Source organism: Anoplopoma fimbria, chromosome 9, assembly GCF_027596085.1.
Source record: "Anoplopoma fimbria isolate UVic2021 breed Golden Eagle Sablefish chromosome 9, Afim_UVic_2022, whole genome shotgun sequence".
Taxonomy (NCBI): domain Eukaryota; kingdom Metazoa; phylum Chordata; class Actinopteri; order Perciformes; family Anoplopomatidae; genus Anoplopoma; species Anoplopoma fimbria.
In genome coordinates this window covers 22,110,458-22,127,200 of record NC_072457.1, presented here as the reverse complement: position 1 = coordinate 22,127,200, position 16,743 = coordinate 22,110,458, and the positions used below count along the sequence as shown (strand labels likewise).

At 40.4% G+C, this 16,743-nt stretch overlaps 2 protein-coding genes across 5 annotated transcripts in view; both read right to left on the bottom strand.

The window, feature by feature from the left end:
* Positions 1-353: 353 nt before the first annotated feature.
* LOC129096404 (uncharacterized) lies at positions 354-4,457 on the bottom strand. Its single transcript, XM_054605179.1, has 4 exons — positions 4,399-4,457; positions 2,838-3,312; positions 2,097-2,233; positions 354-1,256 (listed from the first exon to the last, which is right to left on the bottom strand). Exons 2-4 carry the CDS (start codon positions 3,302-3,304, stop codon positions 1,081-1,083), a joined length of 780 nt encoding a protein of 259 aa, XP_054461154.1. The 5' UTR covers positions 3,305-3,312; positions 4,399-4,457; the 3' UTR covers positions 354-1,080.
* Positions 4,458-5,330: 873 nt separating this feature from the next.
* Positions 5,331-16,743, bottom strand: part of rab11fip4b (RAB11 family interacting protein 4 (class II) b) — a 49,317-nt gene continuing 37,904 nt past the window's right edge. For 3 of the 4 annotated variants that reach the window (XM_054604673.1, XM_054604669.1, XM_054604671.1), the window contains exons 5-14: positions 14,791-14,826; positions 13,372-13,471; positions 12,987-13,090; positions 12,744-12,884; positions 12,463-12,544; positions 11,325-11,462; positions 11,032-11,190; positions 9,529-9,609; positions 8,933-9,076; positions 5,331-7,887 (exon numbers count right to left, since the gene is read on the bottom strand). In XM_054604673.1, coding sequence (XP_054460648.1) covers positions 7,768-7,887; positions 8,933-9,076; positions 9,529-9,609; positions 11,032-11,190; positions 11,325-11,462; positions 12,463-12,544; positions 12,744-12,884; positions 12,987-13,090; positions 13,372-13,471; positions 14,791-14,826 — 1,105 coding nt within the window. In that variant the 3' untranslated portion in view covers positions 5,331-7,767. The remainder of the gene's footprint in view (positions 7,888-8,932; positions 9,077-9,528; positions 9,610-11,031; positions 11,191-11,324; positions 11,463-12,462; positions 12,545-12,743; positions 12,885-12,986; positions 13,091-13,371; positions 13,472-14,790; positions 14,827-16,743) is intronic. The other variant, XM_054604672.1, reaches the window with a different exon arrangement.

Here is a 16,743-nt window from a genome sequence, read left to right as displayed (position 1 = left end):
GATGACATTAATCAGCCTAGCAACAGTTGCTTGCAACACCATCTTTAGCTGCATTCTGAATGAAACACCAAAGGGGGAGAGGGGGTTCAAACGACCCTGCAAGTGAGTGCCTGTGTCTCCCAAGACCTTGGGAATGAACCCAATGAACTCCCAAAAAGGTGTGTGGAATAACTGAGAGGAAGCTTAATCTCACACCAACTCTCCCATCTAGTGGCCAAAAGCTGTCATCGCATCTAATATGTCCCATCAAATGAAAAAGCAGTGGGATTTCAGCTAGGCAACATGGTGACTGGTAGAGATAAACATGCACGGTTTGATCACAACAGGTAGAAGAAAATTAGATTTATTGCGGTTGTGAAAAACGAAAGTCTGAAAGGGCAGATGACGATGTGCTGTTGTTAACATCATCAAATCATAATTTCCTGGTCAAGTTGTTCGTCCCTAAATGAAAATTGTTGCTTCATGTACTTATTGTGAACGTTCAAATTTAATAAACAATGGAATTGATAACAAACTATGAAAACAGTGTTCCTACTTCAGGCATTTTAAAACACAGGAAATACATGTACATAAAAAAACTATTACTTTAGTTCTTGGAATACTAGCAAAAAATGATGTAGACATGGAAAGAACAGTAAACGCACCACCTTTCTCAGTCACTGAAGCGGTACAACAGCAAAGTATGGCAGTGTATCTAAAATCACTCCTTAAGATCACAAAAGACTAACAAATTAATATGTTGCAATATAAAATCTGAATATAAAATATTAAATTTAAGCTACATAAAAAATAAAAAAACCTGAACGCAACCTAAGCTCCGCCCTACAAAACCTAAGATAGCAGCATCATTATTTGATTTTGAAACTTTGCATGGACTCTAACCTAAGAGAGAATTTAATTTTTGTCCACTAATGTTTTAGATGAGGTAAAAATAACCAAACTAAATATTTTAATGAGGATTCACAAATCTGCACAACGCCAATGCGGGCGTACTAGATTCACGACAGAACTCCTCAGCTGCTTTTTGACACGTGAACACTGATTTCTACCGATCCTCTAACACTACAGCATACGTCTGGCTTACTGGTCAGCGTCCGCGAACTGGTCTGGCTCGGTGGGGATGCTGCAGCAGCGCCATCGGACGGGGAGCGGGTGGTGCACGGCTGGGCTGTAACTGGCCGTCACTGGCAGGTCGACTGTGTCCCGTTGCTTAAGCGTCAAATCCCGCAAAGAAAAATGGATGACATCTTGTGGACCTGGAGGAGGCAGAGAATACCAGTAACACATCTGTACTGGGCCTGACCGGAGTCCTATAAGAACAGCTTTGAAAACCAACCTCAGCATGAGGAGAGATAACGAGACAAACCTTGGGAAACAGTTAGGTGAAATTGGTTATGCACATTTGTTAGTTTCCTTCAGTTGACTGCAGTAGTAACAGTACTATTGTAAAATATCCTTTCTGCTAAATAAGTCAATGTCAATTCATATTACTTAAAAAAAAAGAAGTACACTGCCACTCAAAAAGTTTGGGATTGAGTGCCACAAAACCTTGACAGGTAAGAGTAGTTTATATTTTTGAATTGAGTTCATGATTTTAAGCTGTAGAAAGTCCTCCTGACGAATAGAAGCTATTGCGTGTGAAGAGTTTGCAAAGCTCTTATTAAAACGTCACAATAGAAATCGAAGGTTAGTGTAGGGTAAGCACTATTGGAATTGGATGACAGAATATCAGCTGAACATGCAGAGGCCAAAAGGAAAACGACTACAATTCCAACAATATTCTGCCCTGGTTTGTAACACTGTGGCTACAACGACTAAACATATGTTTAAAGTATTTAAATCTTCTATTTGGGTCAACACTACGTACAAATGTACATTTGGTTTCTGAATTATAATATTTTTGTCTCCGTTAAAAATAGTCACTATTGAAGGAAAGAAGAAAAACATAAATATAACAGGTGACTCCAATATTATATATATATATATATATATATATACTATTACATTTATTCAGACATTTTGTGACATCAGCATACGGTATAAATACAGTGCTGTGGAAGGAGAAATTGTAACATTTAGATGACTTTTCTTTCTACCGTAGGGTTCGATGCCGAAACAGTTCTTCTCCCAGTCAGTCAGTGTGACCTCCTGGATCTCCTTTTCCCAGTCCTCCTCCTCTCGCGGGGGCATCAGTGGGAGTGAAGGCTTCTGCAGAAAGTCGACCGCTGAGTTTCTAGAAAAATTGTCAGATTGATTCTTTAACGATTTCTTCTTTGCAAAGTCACCAATCTATTCCTTTAACATGGCACAACTCAAAAGGGACAGTTCACCCAAAAATACACATTTCTCCAACTGTGCTATTTATCAATATAGATTATTTTGGTGCAAGTTGTCTGGTTTTTGAAATACAAGTTGTAGAGATTCTCTCAAATAAAATGGAACTATATGAGAATTATTGTCTAGTTGTCTAGTAATTCATGTGACTTGATGTGAGTAGTTTCATGTCGGAACTAGTCCCATTATAATGGAGGGAAGGCAGATATCTCCAAAACTAAGAAACTTATACAAAAACCCTACAGATAGGAGGAAAAACGTGTATTTTTGATTTTAGGGTGAACTGTCCCTATAAAGTGAGTATAAATCCACCCAAAAAAAGAAGTTGCATTTTCCCATCCTGTTAACAGTCACCTGTATGACGGTAGGGATAAATCTCCATTTAAACCGATCCAATCATCTACACCAGCCTTCCTTCAACTAACAGCTTTCATTCAAGTCATATAGGGGAGATTCCACTGATGTCTGAATCAACTATTTATTGAAAAAGGTAGGGGGCGTACCTCTTCTTAAGTCTAAATTTCTCCCTTCTCCTCTGGTTCTTGGCCGTTGCTGACAGGCTGATTTGTGGTTCTGTTTGCTCAGAACTACAGATCGAGGCAGCAGCGTCTGGACTGGTGGCCCCCTTCACCCAGATACCACCGGGAGTGCGGACACTGCGGCCCCCGCCAGCTGCCGAGGCGTCAGATACAGCTGAAGCGGTGCCTCTCTGGTTCCTGAGTGTCCTTGGGTGCGCCGCCTTTGTGCTCTTGTCCTTGTACCAATGGTAAACATCACCATTAACCACGCACGGCGGTTTGGCACCATTCACCTTGCCGGCAGGTGTGATCTCAGTGGCAGCAGCTGGCCAGCCACTGTGAGCGACGGCTCCATTAACCAAACCCGTGCCTGGGACCTGATGGTTGGCTCTACAGGTGCTGTGACGCGGTCCTCTTCTTCTTCCCTCATAGCTCACACCGTTCTGAGGCATCACGACACCTGTCATTTACAAACAAAGAGTTTCATGCAAGTGCGATGTATGCAAAAATAAATCTTGATAAAAATCTGAAATCCCCCCCGAAATGAATTAATATAGAAAATTGCTATTTCATCTATTTTTGGATATTCGTGAATATATTACATTTGGTAAATATTGGATGCACTGCCATGTTTGGTACATTGATGGTCCCCAGAGGATGAATCCTAATGACATTGGTGATCCCCCAAAATATGTTGCAATATGCACTAGTGTGCAATTTGTATTTCTTTACAAATACATGAGATAACTATAACTTGCGCTTTAATTATGCCAAATATGTTCCTGATGCCCTTAAAAAGCTATTGTCAACAGAGAAGAGAAGTGGGAGGATTGATGTTGGACGTCCAGGGGTTATGGAAGAAAGAGTCATTTTCATTTTCTGCTTAGACATGAAGGCTTGATGCCTTGCTTTTAAGAGTATCCCCAGAGGCTTGGAGGTTTTATGAATCTTGGCCTTTTTTTTTCTTTCTTTCTTTCTCTTTTACAGCTTTTGTAAATTAGCTCCCTGGTACACAAATCCCTAATTTTAGTGTGAATTAGGATCTTTATGTGAGGCTTTGTTTGACTCCCATAGTAACCCCCCTGAATTAACATCCTCTATACAATCAATGGATTTCATCTGAAATTAAGTTGTCTTTTTTTTCTCTCTCTATTGGTTCTTCTCACTGTGCTGGATTAGCTTTTCTTGAAAACGTCACTGTTTGATACAACATGACGTCATTGAGCCATGCTCCCCTTTAGAATCAGTCAAACACACCCGGTGACCTTTGACCCTACTCACGAGATGTTCATTGGATTTTTTTTTTTACATTTTTTTTACTTTGTCAAAAGTAGCAGCTACTTTCAGGAGAACTACACAGAGGACACCTCACAGGTACAGAGCCAACATGACTGTGGACTGCATCCCCCATAAGCCACTAGCGTCCTGCTCGTTCACAGTAAACGTGCACAATGCAGACAAGGAAACCTCCCAATTAAGCTCTTAGTGGAAAACCAATCCCATAATGTCACTTTAGTGTTAAATGCTAAATGTAGCAACCTGTTACCTGTACTGTAGCGCGAGGCACACCTCCCTGCTGCGGCGCGCGCTGTGGGAATGGGGCTCGAGAGGGACACGATACGCCGATAGGTGGCTCCAGAAAGAGTTCATGATGAAATAGTGACCCCTCGAGGCAAAGGAAGGAACTTTTCAAACTTTTTGACAGTCACATTAATGTTACTGTACAAGTTCATGTTAAAATGAAAAAAAAATATATATATATATACACACCTTCTCATTCAACTACTTTGAAGAATGTAAAATATAAAACATATTCTGGTTTGTTGAGCATTTGTTTGTTTACCACATAATTCCATATGTGTTCCTTCATAGTTTGGATGTCTTCAATATTAATCTAAAATGTAGAAAAAAAATTATAAAAATAAAAACCATTGAATGAGAAGGTGTGTCCAAACGTTTGACTGGTACTGTATATTTTTTTCTTCGTTTTTTTTGTCTAATAATTAGAAAAAAAGAATAAACAGCTTTTGATATCAAATAACAATTTTAGACCTGGTTTAGGCTAGGCTCCCTGTTCAAATTCAAGGAAATCTCGATGCATACCCCATACAGTGTCAAACTTGTGTCAATAATTACTGATTCCGAGTTTGGTGCGGAGGAACTTGACTGACCTGTACAGTGGAAAGCCCTCCCAGTACGGTGTAGGCTGTTGCAGCAGCATTTCAACAGTACAAAGTGATGCATGGGTGTTATATTGGGGTACATACTTTGTTCTGCTGGTCATGTATCTAAATACTTTAGATACCTAGATGAATCCATCCCTACTTTAACATGTCTTTCACCTCCAGTCGTGTGGGCCCACTGCTTCTTCGAAGGTTTAAATAGATCTCTGATGCAACCAGCTTTCAATAAACAGTGATGTACATTCTGAGATCAGTGATGTACCTGGATAAGAATGGGTTATCTTAATGTCAGATCAGATGTTTTTATTTACAGCTCAGGATGTACAACACAATCAGCAGCATACACTGACAGCATAGAACAAGTCATTTCTTGTTTTAGAAATGATAGAAATGGAAATGAGGAGACATAAACGTAAATTTAAAATAAGAAATTTCATGAGACAGCCTCACTGCCAAAGCCATTTTTATTGCTGTTTATAGTGACTACATCACATTAGATAGCCCTAATAAACCAAAATTGAACAGCTACATGAAATGGGTTTGTGGCAAATTGTACAGCTTGATGTACTGCTAATTCTTCTTTTTTTATTATTTATCTAGAACTGTACGAGCAGCTATAGAGTAAAAAGATGTGTGAAGCGAAACAAGACACAAATCAGCAGGTACTGGTAAATAAGTTAATATTGCTCATTATGCTCACTATTTAGTTTAGGTTAGGAAGACAGTTTACAACCATATAAAAGCCGTTTTAAAGCAGATTGAAAAGCGATGGACTTACAGGGAATAACAAAGAGCTGAGAACTGAAACATTAAATCCCCGACTGCATTAAAAAATCATCACATGGACAAAATATTCCAAAAATGCTAACCTGTCCTGCGTACCAAATAAAAGCATTGTGCTATACCGCTTTCCTACTAGGACACCTAAAAGCAACTGCCGGATTCTTCTTGATAAAACTGTAGAAAATTGTTTTTATAGTATCAATCTGAAAAAAGAGTGGTGAGTGGCACATGAATACAAAGTATCACTATATAATTACAACATTTACAAGTCAAGGAAATATGTCAGACGTAGACATACAACGTACCTTCGGAAAAACTATGTGAATCTTGAAAAATGTCCTCAAAAAGGCACAGACAGAAGAAAAGGTGAACCATGCAAAAGGAAACATCGTTTTTTTTTTCTTGTGCAAGGAAGCAAAACTCAAGTTTAGATTAATTACATAATACAGCAGATCGTAGTTGTTTCCCTTCCCCTGAACAATGCCCTCTTCATTACAGTACCGAATACTGTACACGAGTGTTACAACGTATCTCAGAACAATTACAGCGATTCAAAGTCAAAAGGCCGTTCTCGGCCTCACAGAAAGTGAAATATCCAGTTGTACATTCATGATATTTACAGTATCAAGAGAGTCTCAGAGGGCGTTTAAAAACAATCTGCAACCTGTAGGCTTCAATGAGATTGCCAATTCCAGTTTGTATTATTTTGTACCAAAAAGTGAGTCTCCTGTGCTGCTCACGTATCGATTTATCTGAGTTGATTTCACTGAGCATAGAGAGATGATTCAGTGACCCGTGTGACAACGGCCACCAGTCACCACACACCCTGTACATTCATATCCTTACATTTCTGTGCAACGTCATCGGGTCTACTGCTAGCAACCATGTACTTTCTCTTTCTTTTTTATTTTTTCACCAAGCCAATGCTTTGCTAGCAAATAGCAGCCATGGAAGTTACAGTTTAAAGACACTCCTTGGTCGCAGCCTCTGCTCCTTAAAGTGACGCTCATCTGAACCGACTAAGGGCCACTTCTTGGTGAAAAAAGTATCACTATCGGATTGATTGACACTGCAGGCTCACTGGAAGACATGTTCTCAAGAATTAACAAAGACAAATTCACCTTCAATTAACCATCACCGACTTCACTTAAACCCTCCTTCGCTTGCATACGCGGTCCACGCCCCACATCCAACTTCATTGTAGTCATAGGGGCTCTTATTGTTTTCACTCTCTGACCACTTTTTTTACACTTTTCTCTGTCCTCTCTTAAAAAACGCTCCGTTTTTGAAAAAAGTCATCAACATGCATTCATCAGAGAACACCTATGTGACAGAGGAGAAAAGATGGGCAGTTTACAGATCAGGCGACACTGGACTGGTCTGCCTTCATGCCTCTGAGAGGTCTGGTTACACTGTATTTCACTAAAACATCATACCAAACCAGTGTATTTGTGGATAGTACAGTTCATATTAAACCATGATACAGGTTTGTTACATTGTTCCACTTGTTATGCCAGGGTGCACGTGTCCAGTGTACTACAAGTGAGTTTCGCACAGGATATTCCAGTGGAGAAATCACCTGTTTTGTCATATGAGAGCAGAAGTTTTTGACAGTAACTACATTTCACAGCATAGACATCGGGTTAAAAACAGAGCAGGGTAGAAGAGTCACAGTAGTTCGACCTGCAGTCAGGGAGCAAACCCTGTTTGAGAGAAAAACTCCCTTTAGTTCAGCGCAGAATCCCCATTCTAGAGGTTCTCTTCCCTCCACCAACAGCAGGTGGCGACGCGTGTTTATTTATATGTTCCAGTTTGTCAGACCGGCTCTGGTTTCCCCTCTGCTCTCCTGTACAGATTCCTGACTCGGGTTGAGGGTTTTTGTTAAAACAACTGGAATGATCCCCGGCCTCCCGAGATCGGGGACGATTCTCATTCCAGTTGAGTCACTGCTATTCGCCCTTGATCTCCAGGATGGAGGGGTTGTGGTCCAGGATGGACAGGATGATTTTGTCCATGTACTGTCGCAGACGTATGTTGATTTCCTCCTGCTCCTTCAGGGCCTCCATTAACTGTAGAGAGAGACGGTTTTTTTTAAACACGTTGTCATTTAAGTTCACCAACAAGTATTGCATACACAACAGTCTCCTAGTTTTATTCTATTAAGCAGGTACATGAATTGTTTTATATATATATATATATATATATATATATATATAAAGATGCTGCTTAAGGCTGTGATTAAACTCTTAGACTCTTTTCTGGATTAATGAATTCATTATTTTGTCTGTTATCATAACATAAAAAAACAGTTTTTCTAGCGAACAAAAGAAAGAAAAGTCATTACTGTAGGCGGAGCCAGAGAATGTTTGGCATTTTTGTTTAGACTAGAATAACTGCCTTGAGGTTTTCTGCCTCTTTGTGTCATATCGAAGTTTACTCATCACTTCATCATTGTATCCTCTAAGACATTTTTTTATAATGTAAAGTGCCTTTGAGTACCTTTTAAAACGCCATACAAAATAAATGTATTATTATTATTTGTGTGAAATTGTCATAATTAGCCTATGCATTTTTGAGCTATGGCAAAAAAACTTGTTTTGTGAGGTCACATTGATCTTTGACCTCCAAATTCTAATCAGTTCATCCTTGTGTACAGGTGGACGTTTGTGCGTGAACATAATGCCTCCTGCCACGGCAGTCACTGGCACAGATTCATAAAAATGACTTGATGATTAATAATATTGCCAATTCATTTTCTACTAATTGATCCACTAGTTGTTTCAGCTCTAATGCTACTATAGGTACAGATTTCCTAGTGCTAAGATATTCCAGTTAAAGCAGTAAAAGCTTGTGTCAAAGGTGTTGACGAGTGTCTGTGTGAGAAACGACCTCTTTATAATACACAATACATTCAAATCTACAACAATGTAATGTTTAAAACATGCCGGGATATGTCCTAGAAACACAGTCATGTGTTATCTACTGTATGTAAGGCAACCTTTGACATTTTTCAGATTATATCCATTCAAGCCGGTCAACGATAACGATTCAGTCAGAAGCTGCTGAAGATTGAAATATGCACGTATGGTATGTATCCTGTCCTGTTTTTTTTACCTGGTCTCTGGAGGCGTTCTCTATCTCAGCAGCGAGGGACTGGGCCTTGGTCTGCGTGGCGAACAGCGTCTTGGCTTCATAGAGACTGAGGCTGAGGATCTGACCGTTGAGATCATCGTTCTGCTCCTTCAGCTTCTGGTTCTCCTAAAAAACAAATACAGATAGAGAATGAGAAAAGTACCTGGAGCACACGAGCTTTGTCAGCGGCGATGATGTTTTTTTTTTTTGTTTTTTTTTTAAAATGTCCGCTACTCAAGCCTCACTCAACCCACGCGACAAAACACTACACTTCATGTTCCTCATCCAGCAGCAAACACAGCAATCTATTTTGGCAACACCTACGGGACATCACATGGGTTATGCGTGTTACAGAACAAACTGCTCCCCTGCTTTTTTTTCCTTTCGCTGACGTGTTATAAAAGCTCTGTGATTAAGTTGCATTTTATCGCTGGCAAGAAGTCAGTGTGCTTTTCCCTCGTTCCTCCGTGAGCCATTAGAGAGGGAATTGCAGCACTGACCCCGGTTCAGCTCGGGCACGTTCACTCTACTCCATTGTGATTAGTGGTTAATGGTGGAGGTCACAGAAGCAATTTTACCATCAGACCGGGTCGGAGCCGAGCCCCAGACAACACCAGGTGCTGGAGTTCAGAGGGGAGATAGTCCTGGGACACAAATCGCTGGACACACACACGTACAGACATTTACAGAGGTGCACAGGCAAAGGATAAGATAGTGAGGGCAGTGTCTCTCACATTAGATCAGGATAAGACGCTGATATATTGAGAGAGAAAGAAGTATGTGCAGAATGAAGCAGGAACAAAACCAGTATTATCAGTTAACTCCTGGTCTGAGGTCACAGGGGGACGTGGAATTAATCATCTTGGTCCCCGATAAGATACACACACTGTACAAACCAGTACCTCTAAATGACCACTTATAGAGTTGCTTCAAGATGTGGTGGTTTTAATAACTTCTGTGTTTTGTCTTTTTTCATGAAAATGAGTCAGACACAGGCCTCTGTACAACTTCAAGGAGAGTTCAAATCTACTTTTACCCTCAGAGAGATCTCAGAAACGCTCTCTGAGTCTCTAATGTTTACTTTGCACCAGGTCTGTGCACTATGCGGTTCTGGAAACAGTAACATGACATTTAAGTCTGGCTGGCATGTAACTAGAGGAAAATGTCAGCAGATCTGGGAATACAGAAAGACAAGAGCAGAGGAAATGTCCTAAACACATGTACTCTGCAGCTGGTGTTATGTCGGGATGAAGGGCAACACGTTGAGGCGGTTTTGAGTGAATGAGAGGAGACCATGTGATCGTCTGTGGTCGTTAGCAGCCCCTAACCACACTGGTAATGTGTGCTATTATATATATAATAAATCACCCTGCTTCAATTTAATGCACTTAGCAGCCACGAGAATAACAATAATTCATCGTGTTAAATGGAAAATATAACACTTCCAGAGTTCTGCAGGGATAAATTTAACTCAAGTAGCACATCTTAAATCGCTGTGCAGGTACGTAGGACACAGTTAAGAGGCTCTAAATTGCCCACTGTGTGTGAAAATATTGTTCTTGAAAATAATACAGGGATTAGATAAAGTTGTCTTCACCATGGCGATTACAAAGCTGCAAATGCCTGAAGGGACTGACAGAGAGTCAGACACTTAGCATCAAGTAGCATCAAGCTCAGTCAGTATTTTAGAAAAGCTTATGAGAAAGAAAATGAACGTGTTCCTCATCAAAAATGTGTCAAAATTGAGACACACTTTGGATAGTAAGGCTTGGAAAACAGGTTAATAGTTCAATGGCTGAAATGAATAAAAACAACTGGTCAGCCGAGAGACTTCTGCTGCTGCTTTAACAAACAAAAAAGAAATCAAGTGTTCGCACATAAAAGGCAGCGTCCAATCCATGAGGGTATAATAATGTAGGGTGCTTTGAGACGTAGCATCTCTGCACATCTAGTCCTGTTCAGTGCATCTAAAGCTATACTTCCCTAAAATCAATGTGAAACTATTATCTGTGCGTCTTAAAGCACACTCAGCGGCTACACCCCTCTGACTGTGCACAACAAAGACGGCCTTTCTTCATTACCTGCTTGAGCCTCTTGACCTCGTGCTCCAGCTCCACCTCCCTGGTCCGGCTGTTGAAGTCCGCCAGCCCAGAGGAATAGCTGCGACTACGTCCCGTCCTCTCCGTCTCCAGCTTGAAGAGCTGCAAATGCTCCAGCTCTCGACGCAGGTCCTCGATGAGCTACACACAAAGAGACGGGACGGATGAACGATGTTAGATAACGCCAGTGCAGTGTGTTGTGGGTGTATGAGGAGGCAGAGCAAACGACCCGCTCTGTGCACGTGTCTGTGATTGCATAAAATAGTCAGTCCCACCTCCTGCATGGCGTCCTTTTCTTTCTGGAACTGCTGTCTGTTCTGTCTCAGTTTGTCCATCATTTTCTTGTAGAGGTCCATCTCGTCCCTCAGGCGCAGACTGGTGTCCTCCAGCTTGTCCGTCATCCTTTGCTTCTCCTGGGGAAGGACAGTTTGATTTGTGTGTGTAAAATCAGACAAGCAACATACACTCACTTATGAGATTAGGCGTTCCTTAAAATAAAAACACACAAAGACAAACATATCTATAATCATAAGACAGTTATATGTCTACTATTAAACAACACAGGTCTTTGATATGGTATTTCAATATAGAGTTAAAGGCAGAATGAGTAGGATTTGTCAGTTGCAGTTTGTCCCTCAGCGTCTCAACAACCCCACTTGGCATTTTGCTTCACTATATTTGTGTTTTATTTATGTTAGCCTCCTTTTGGATGTGTTTTTACAATTTTGGCATATGGTCGCTACGTTTTAATAGAGGTTGAACGCCCAAAAACATCCCGAACACAGAAGAATAAAAAAATACAGGCAAAGGGTAGATACAGACACCACTAGACACTTCTATTGGGTCACAACTCTCATTCTGCCTTTTAGCTTTATATGTTCGTGGACACCTTTGGTCAAACTCTTACTTTGTGAGCAAGAGCTTATTTAGCGTCTCAAATAAATAAAATAACAGCGCCTAATTATCTTGGTATGTGTGCACATGTTGTTCGACACTTTTGTCAGCTTTAGAGTTTATTGATATATAAATATTGATATTGTAGTGTTTTAGGCATATATAGCCTATTTAAATTAATGGTGATATCCTTAGGCTAAAACTCAAATTACAGAGTCAAACAGGATAATGTCAACACAATTATGAAGTGTAATTTATATAGGATCTTCAAAACCAAAAGTGCTTTAATGAAATTAATTTTACGATTCATTAGAGATGGATAACAGCGGACTATATGCACATTACTCCTACGACAGGTCTGGACCATTTGTAAATTGTATTAAAAATACACAAAAATCAAATTAGTCAAAAACCTGGTGCCTGCATTACCCACAATACAACGCTGCTGCCGATTTTGACAGCAAGACAAACAAAATAAAAGAAACATACAAAGACCAGCAAAAAGTAAAAATGGCTTACCTCATCCAGTTTCTCCGTCTGTGATTTGAGCCGGCTCATGTTCAGACTCAGCTCACTGTTCTCCTCCTCAACCTGCTTCACTCTAAAAACACAAAAACCCTTTACATCAGTTAAAATTCTGTTTTCTCTCAGAACAGGCAGGCACATCAGTGTCCAGCTCTTTACAATGAACAAACCCTTGTCTAAACTGTCTGTCTGCAGCGATAATACACTTGAATGAGTTCATAGATCTTCGTAAAAACATGTATGTATGCGTGTTTGGTCATTTGTGTGTTTCTCACCGGTTGGTCAGCAGCTCTATCTGCGTGTTCTTGTCTCTCTCCATCTTGCCGTAGGACTCTCGGTGTCGTCTCAGCCCCTCCTGCACACTTTGTTCTGCTCGCGTCTCCTGGTCTTTCAGCTGCTCCTCGAGCTCATGAACCCTGAGACGAAGAACACACGTCACGCGCAAAATTCATTCAAAATAGTATCACAGTCCGAGCTGAGAGTTGCTTTTTTGGTGAAACCCTGTTCTCTGACTCTACCTGTGTACTATTTGCGTGTTCTCCTGCTTCAGCTTGGACTTGATATCTCCGTTCATCAGGATCTCGTTCTCCAGTTCTGCCACCTTCTTCTCCAGAGAACTCACCTGATAGAAACAAAGAGTGTACTTAATCTTGAACTCCATGTGACGATTATATTATGGGATTTAAGATGATTTTTGATGATGATGAAAGTTAGAAAATATCCCTCAACAAAACAAGAAATATTACATTTGCGTTAAACAAGAACACTTTCCAGACTTCCTAATGCCATTTTGCAACTCCAGACATTTCAAAAGGCTTTAAATTATAACCCTTATTCCTTGAATTTGCAGACGTTACAGAAATCCACACAGGCACACACAAAAGGACACAAACGCAGTCGTACCTTCTCGTTGATGTCGATGTCACAGGAGTCAATGCTGTCTCGGAAGAGGTCTTCCGTGCTGCCATTACTGCTGCTCAAGTTGCTGTTGTGAAGCAGCTGCCTGCTCAAACACACAGAGACACACACACTTAAAGAACCTGCCCCGACTAGATCCAGGTGAGCACCAGCTGGTTCTGGTTCTATATATATATATATGTGTGTGTGTGTGTGTATGTGTGAGAATGAAAGGAAGTGTACTCTACTCTGCAGTAATCCTACTGCAAGATTGCATAAAAGCTATAGGACTATAAGGACGGTGCCAAGCAGAGAAGCTAGGGCAAACAGAATTTAAACACACACACACACACACACACACACATCTTGTTGTAGATGCCTGAAAGCGTGACATTCCTGCCGTGATGTGACAAAGGAAATAATTTGAGAGCAGCATGCTTCTGATCCATTACTGAGATTATCAATATGGAGAAGAGAGAAATTGAAAAACTCCAATCAGCGCCTCATGTCTCTGCCAACCAGTCTAGCCTACACTTCACATCCACGTCTGTACAAAATGTCATCTCTTCATCCATTTATCCTAATAGACATTTGTATGAAAATGCCATAATTAGCATATGAATTCTTGAGTTGTGGCTAAAAATGTGTTTTGTGAAGTCACAGTGACCTTTGACAACAAGATTCTAAATCCAGGTACGCGTTTGTGCCAACTTAGAAGAAATTTCCTCCAGGCTTTTCTGAGAAATCGCGTTCATGAAAATGGGCCACACGTCCGTACAAAAACACAATGCCTCCGGCCGTGGCTGTAGCCAACAGGGAGGCATGAAAGGTGTAAACAGGAAGAAGAAAGAGAAGAATAACAGATAAAGAGAGCAATAAAGTGGAGGACGTAATCAAACGAGACAGAGAGTACAGTCGGGGGAACAAGGGGGAGAGAGCCAAATCTTATATTGAATACATAGATCAGGTCTGACAGGCCGTTTTCACTCTGTCGCTATAACTCAGTTACTGCTGGTGGAAATGGGACAAAGGCCTGGACACATAACATACCAATGGGACATGAAGGGGGAAACATGGCTGACACTGAGAAAAGCTGATGTCCAAAGTCTTTCAGTTTTTAATCAACCCGGGAATAAAAACTAAATATTTTACAGCTTCAGATCAGATTCGTTCCATCCAGATGTCGTGCCTATTTTGTTCTTCTGAATAATCAGTTACTAATTAACCGGCAGTTCAAGCACAATGGCCAGCCGGCCCAGTGATAACTAATCTTGCTGTGTGTTTGTGTGACTATGTCAATAAATAGAGCAAACACGTGCAGCACAGGTTGTATAATGCGCAAGAGAGCGACCTTACCTGTAGACACACACGGAAGCACACAGACTTTGACACACACAAACACACACATACAGGTGGGTGTCTTACCTTCCAAAAGCAGTGCTTGTGATTTTCCTGTTGGGGCTGCAAAGGGAAAAAACAAAAGGACAGACATTTTTATGAGAGTGAATTGGCAGCGATATGTCTAGACTCACTAGGCTCAACAATGCAGTGGAACTGACTGCTGATGGCAATTAAGATTTTGTCTATTCATTGTGACAGACATGAAAGAGAGAAAGAAACACTGAAGGACATGTCCATGATAACACAATATCGCTTGTCGGTTCAGTGAGCGGAGGTTTTTTGTCAGCTCAGCAACTGTCTCAGGATGACAGACGCCCAAAGACTCGTTCAGTGTGATGCGTCTGTCTGTGTGGGGGTTTCACATCGGATTAACAAAAATGAGCGAGCAGACTGTAGGGCCACGCAAATGGTCACACTCATGTCTTATTCAAATAAAAAAAATCAAGATCATACAATCATTCTGCTTTAAAGTGACGCAAACTGTGAAGAAGCTCAAAAGAGATTTTCTTTTTGTAAACAGTGTTGTACAATAAATCAAGAGGCGCCCGATAAACGTCTGTCAAGGGCTAACGTTTCTTAACCTAATGGCCTCTTTAAGTTTGAGATTCTAAATGGAAGAGGATAATTACTGCGTGCAGTACTTATCTTTGATCTCTGAACTTTAGTCTACACAAAATGCACTCATTTATTATTGAACATTTTTGTGGGAAAGTGCAAGTGAAATACGTATGTATGCATGTTCAACATTTGCATGTGTTTCAATTAGATCTTTTACTTGAACCTCTTGTAGCTTCAAAAAGTCGACATTAAAAACTTTTAAGCATACAATAAAAATAATAAGGCATCTTTAAAAATCATGACTTCAATTTCTTCCTATTTTTTGGTTACATATAATTATATTTTTGTTTGATTTACATTTAATATCAATTAAAAAAAAAATCCAACCATTTTATTACACATTTAAAATAATTTTATAAATATTCATGAAACTGAGGTGTGTGGATCTGCTACTACAGGATTCTTGTATCCCGCACAAACATACGTATATTTGAATTGGCTAACACTAAGGGGAGATCATTTGCGTGGGAAGCCACAAGTAATCATACACGTAAGGAAAAAATCCATTAACGCTATTAAACATCCATTAACATAGATTGCTTTCTACTTATTGGTAGCATTTCTACTGAAGTTATAATGAACTAAGTATATATCCTCATCAATGTCCCATTTTCAAACCCCTCCCACTAATTGAATGAGTTTATTACCCATGCTTGACTGTGGCCTATTTACTTTGATTAATTGTGTGTAAAGGAGCTTGACACGCACAAGTGATCCTTTAAATACCGCTGGCAAAAGCTCCTTCCTCTGTCCATCGTGAATCAATCGAGCCTTGCCTAAAATCAACCAAACGTTGGACCAACCTCCATCGTGCCTTTTTTTTTTTTTTTTACAGTTTCATACCTATCCTTCAACATCAAGATCCATTCCCACCACCATCGTATTCAGTCTGTATCCACTTCCTACGAGCTCCAAACCATTCTCCAATCTATTTCATTTTCACTGGTCCTTTACTCTTGCTCTTCCCACTCTAACTCTTCCTCTCTGCCCATCTCTACTCCATTATTTATAAAGGGGGAAGCACAGGTCTAATTAGGAGAGACGTGTTGGATATAGAGACGTTTCTCTCTGGGGAGAAACCCTGCAGAGTCAGCAGTGAGTCCAAGTAGCAAAGAAACCAAAGTAACTTCACGATTCACACTATATTCAAAAACATTATTCTACAACGTTGTGTTGTCTCTGTGTAAAGACTTGTGTGTTTGCAGGTAGCCAGCAGTCTGTATTAATGGATTATGTTTCCGATAATAGATTCCCCATTACACTGGTTGATGAGGTAAGCACAGGAGTGACAGCCTTACGTAACAATCGATTAGCGCTTGTGTGAGTGTGTGTTTGATGAGTGTGCATGAAACAGGAGGA

Excerpts from the sequence above, each read along its gene's own strand:
- LOC129096404 (XM_054605179.1), bottom strand. The coding sequence starts at position 3,304 with ATGCCTCAGAACGGTGTGAGCTATGAGGGAAGAAGAAGAGGACCGCGT. Across the intron at positions 2,234-2,837 it reads AAATTTAGACTTAAGAAGAG|AAACTCAGCGGTCGACTTTC; the intron begins GTACGCCCCCTA and ends CAATTTTTCTAG. Across the intron at positions 1,257-2,096 it reads TTTCGGCATCGAACCCTACG|GTCCACAAGATGTCATCCAT; the intron begins GTAGAAAGAAAA and ends TGCCTCCTCCAG.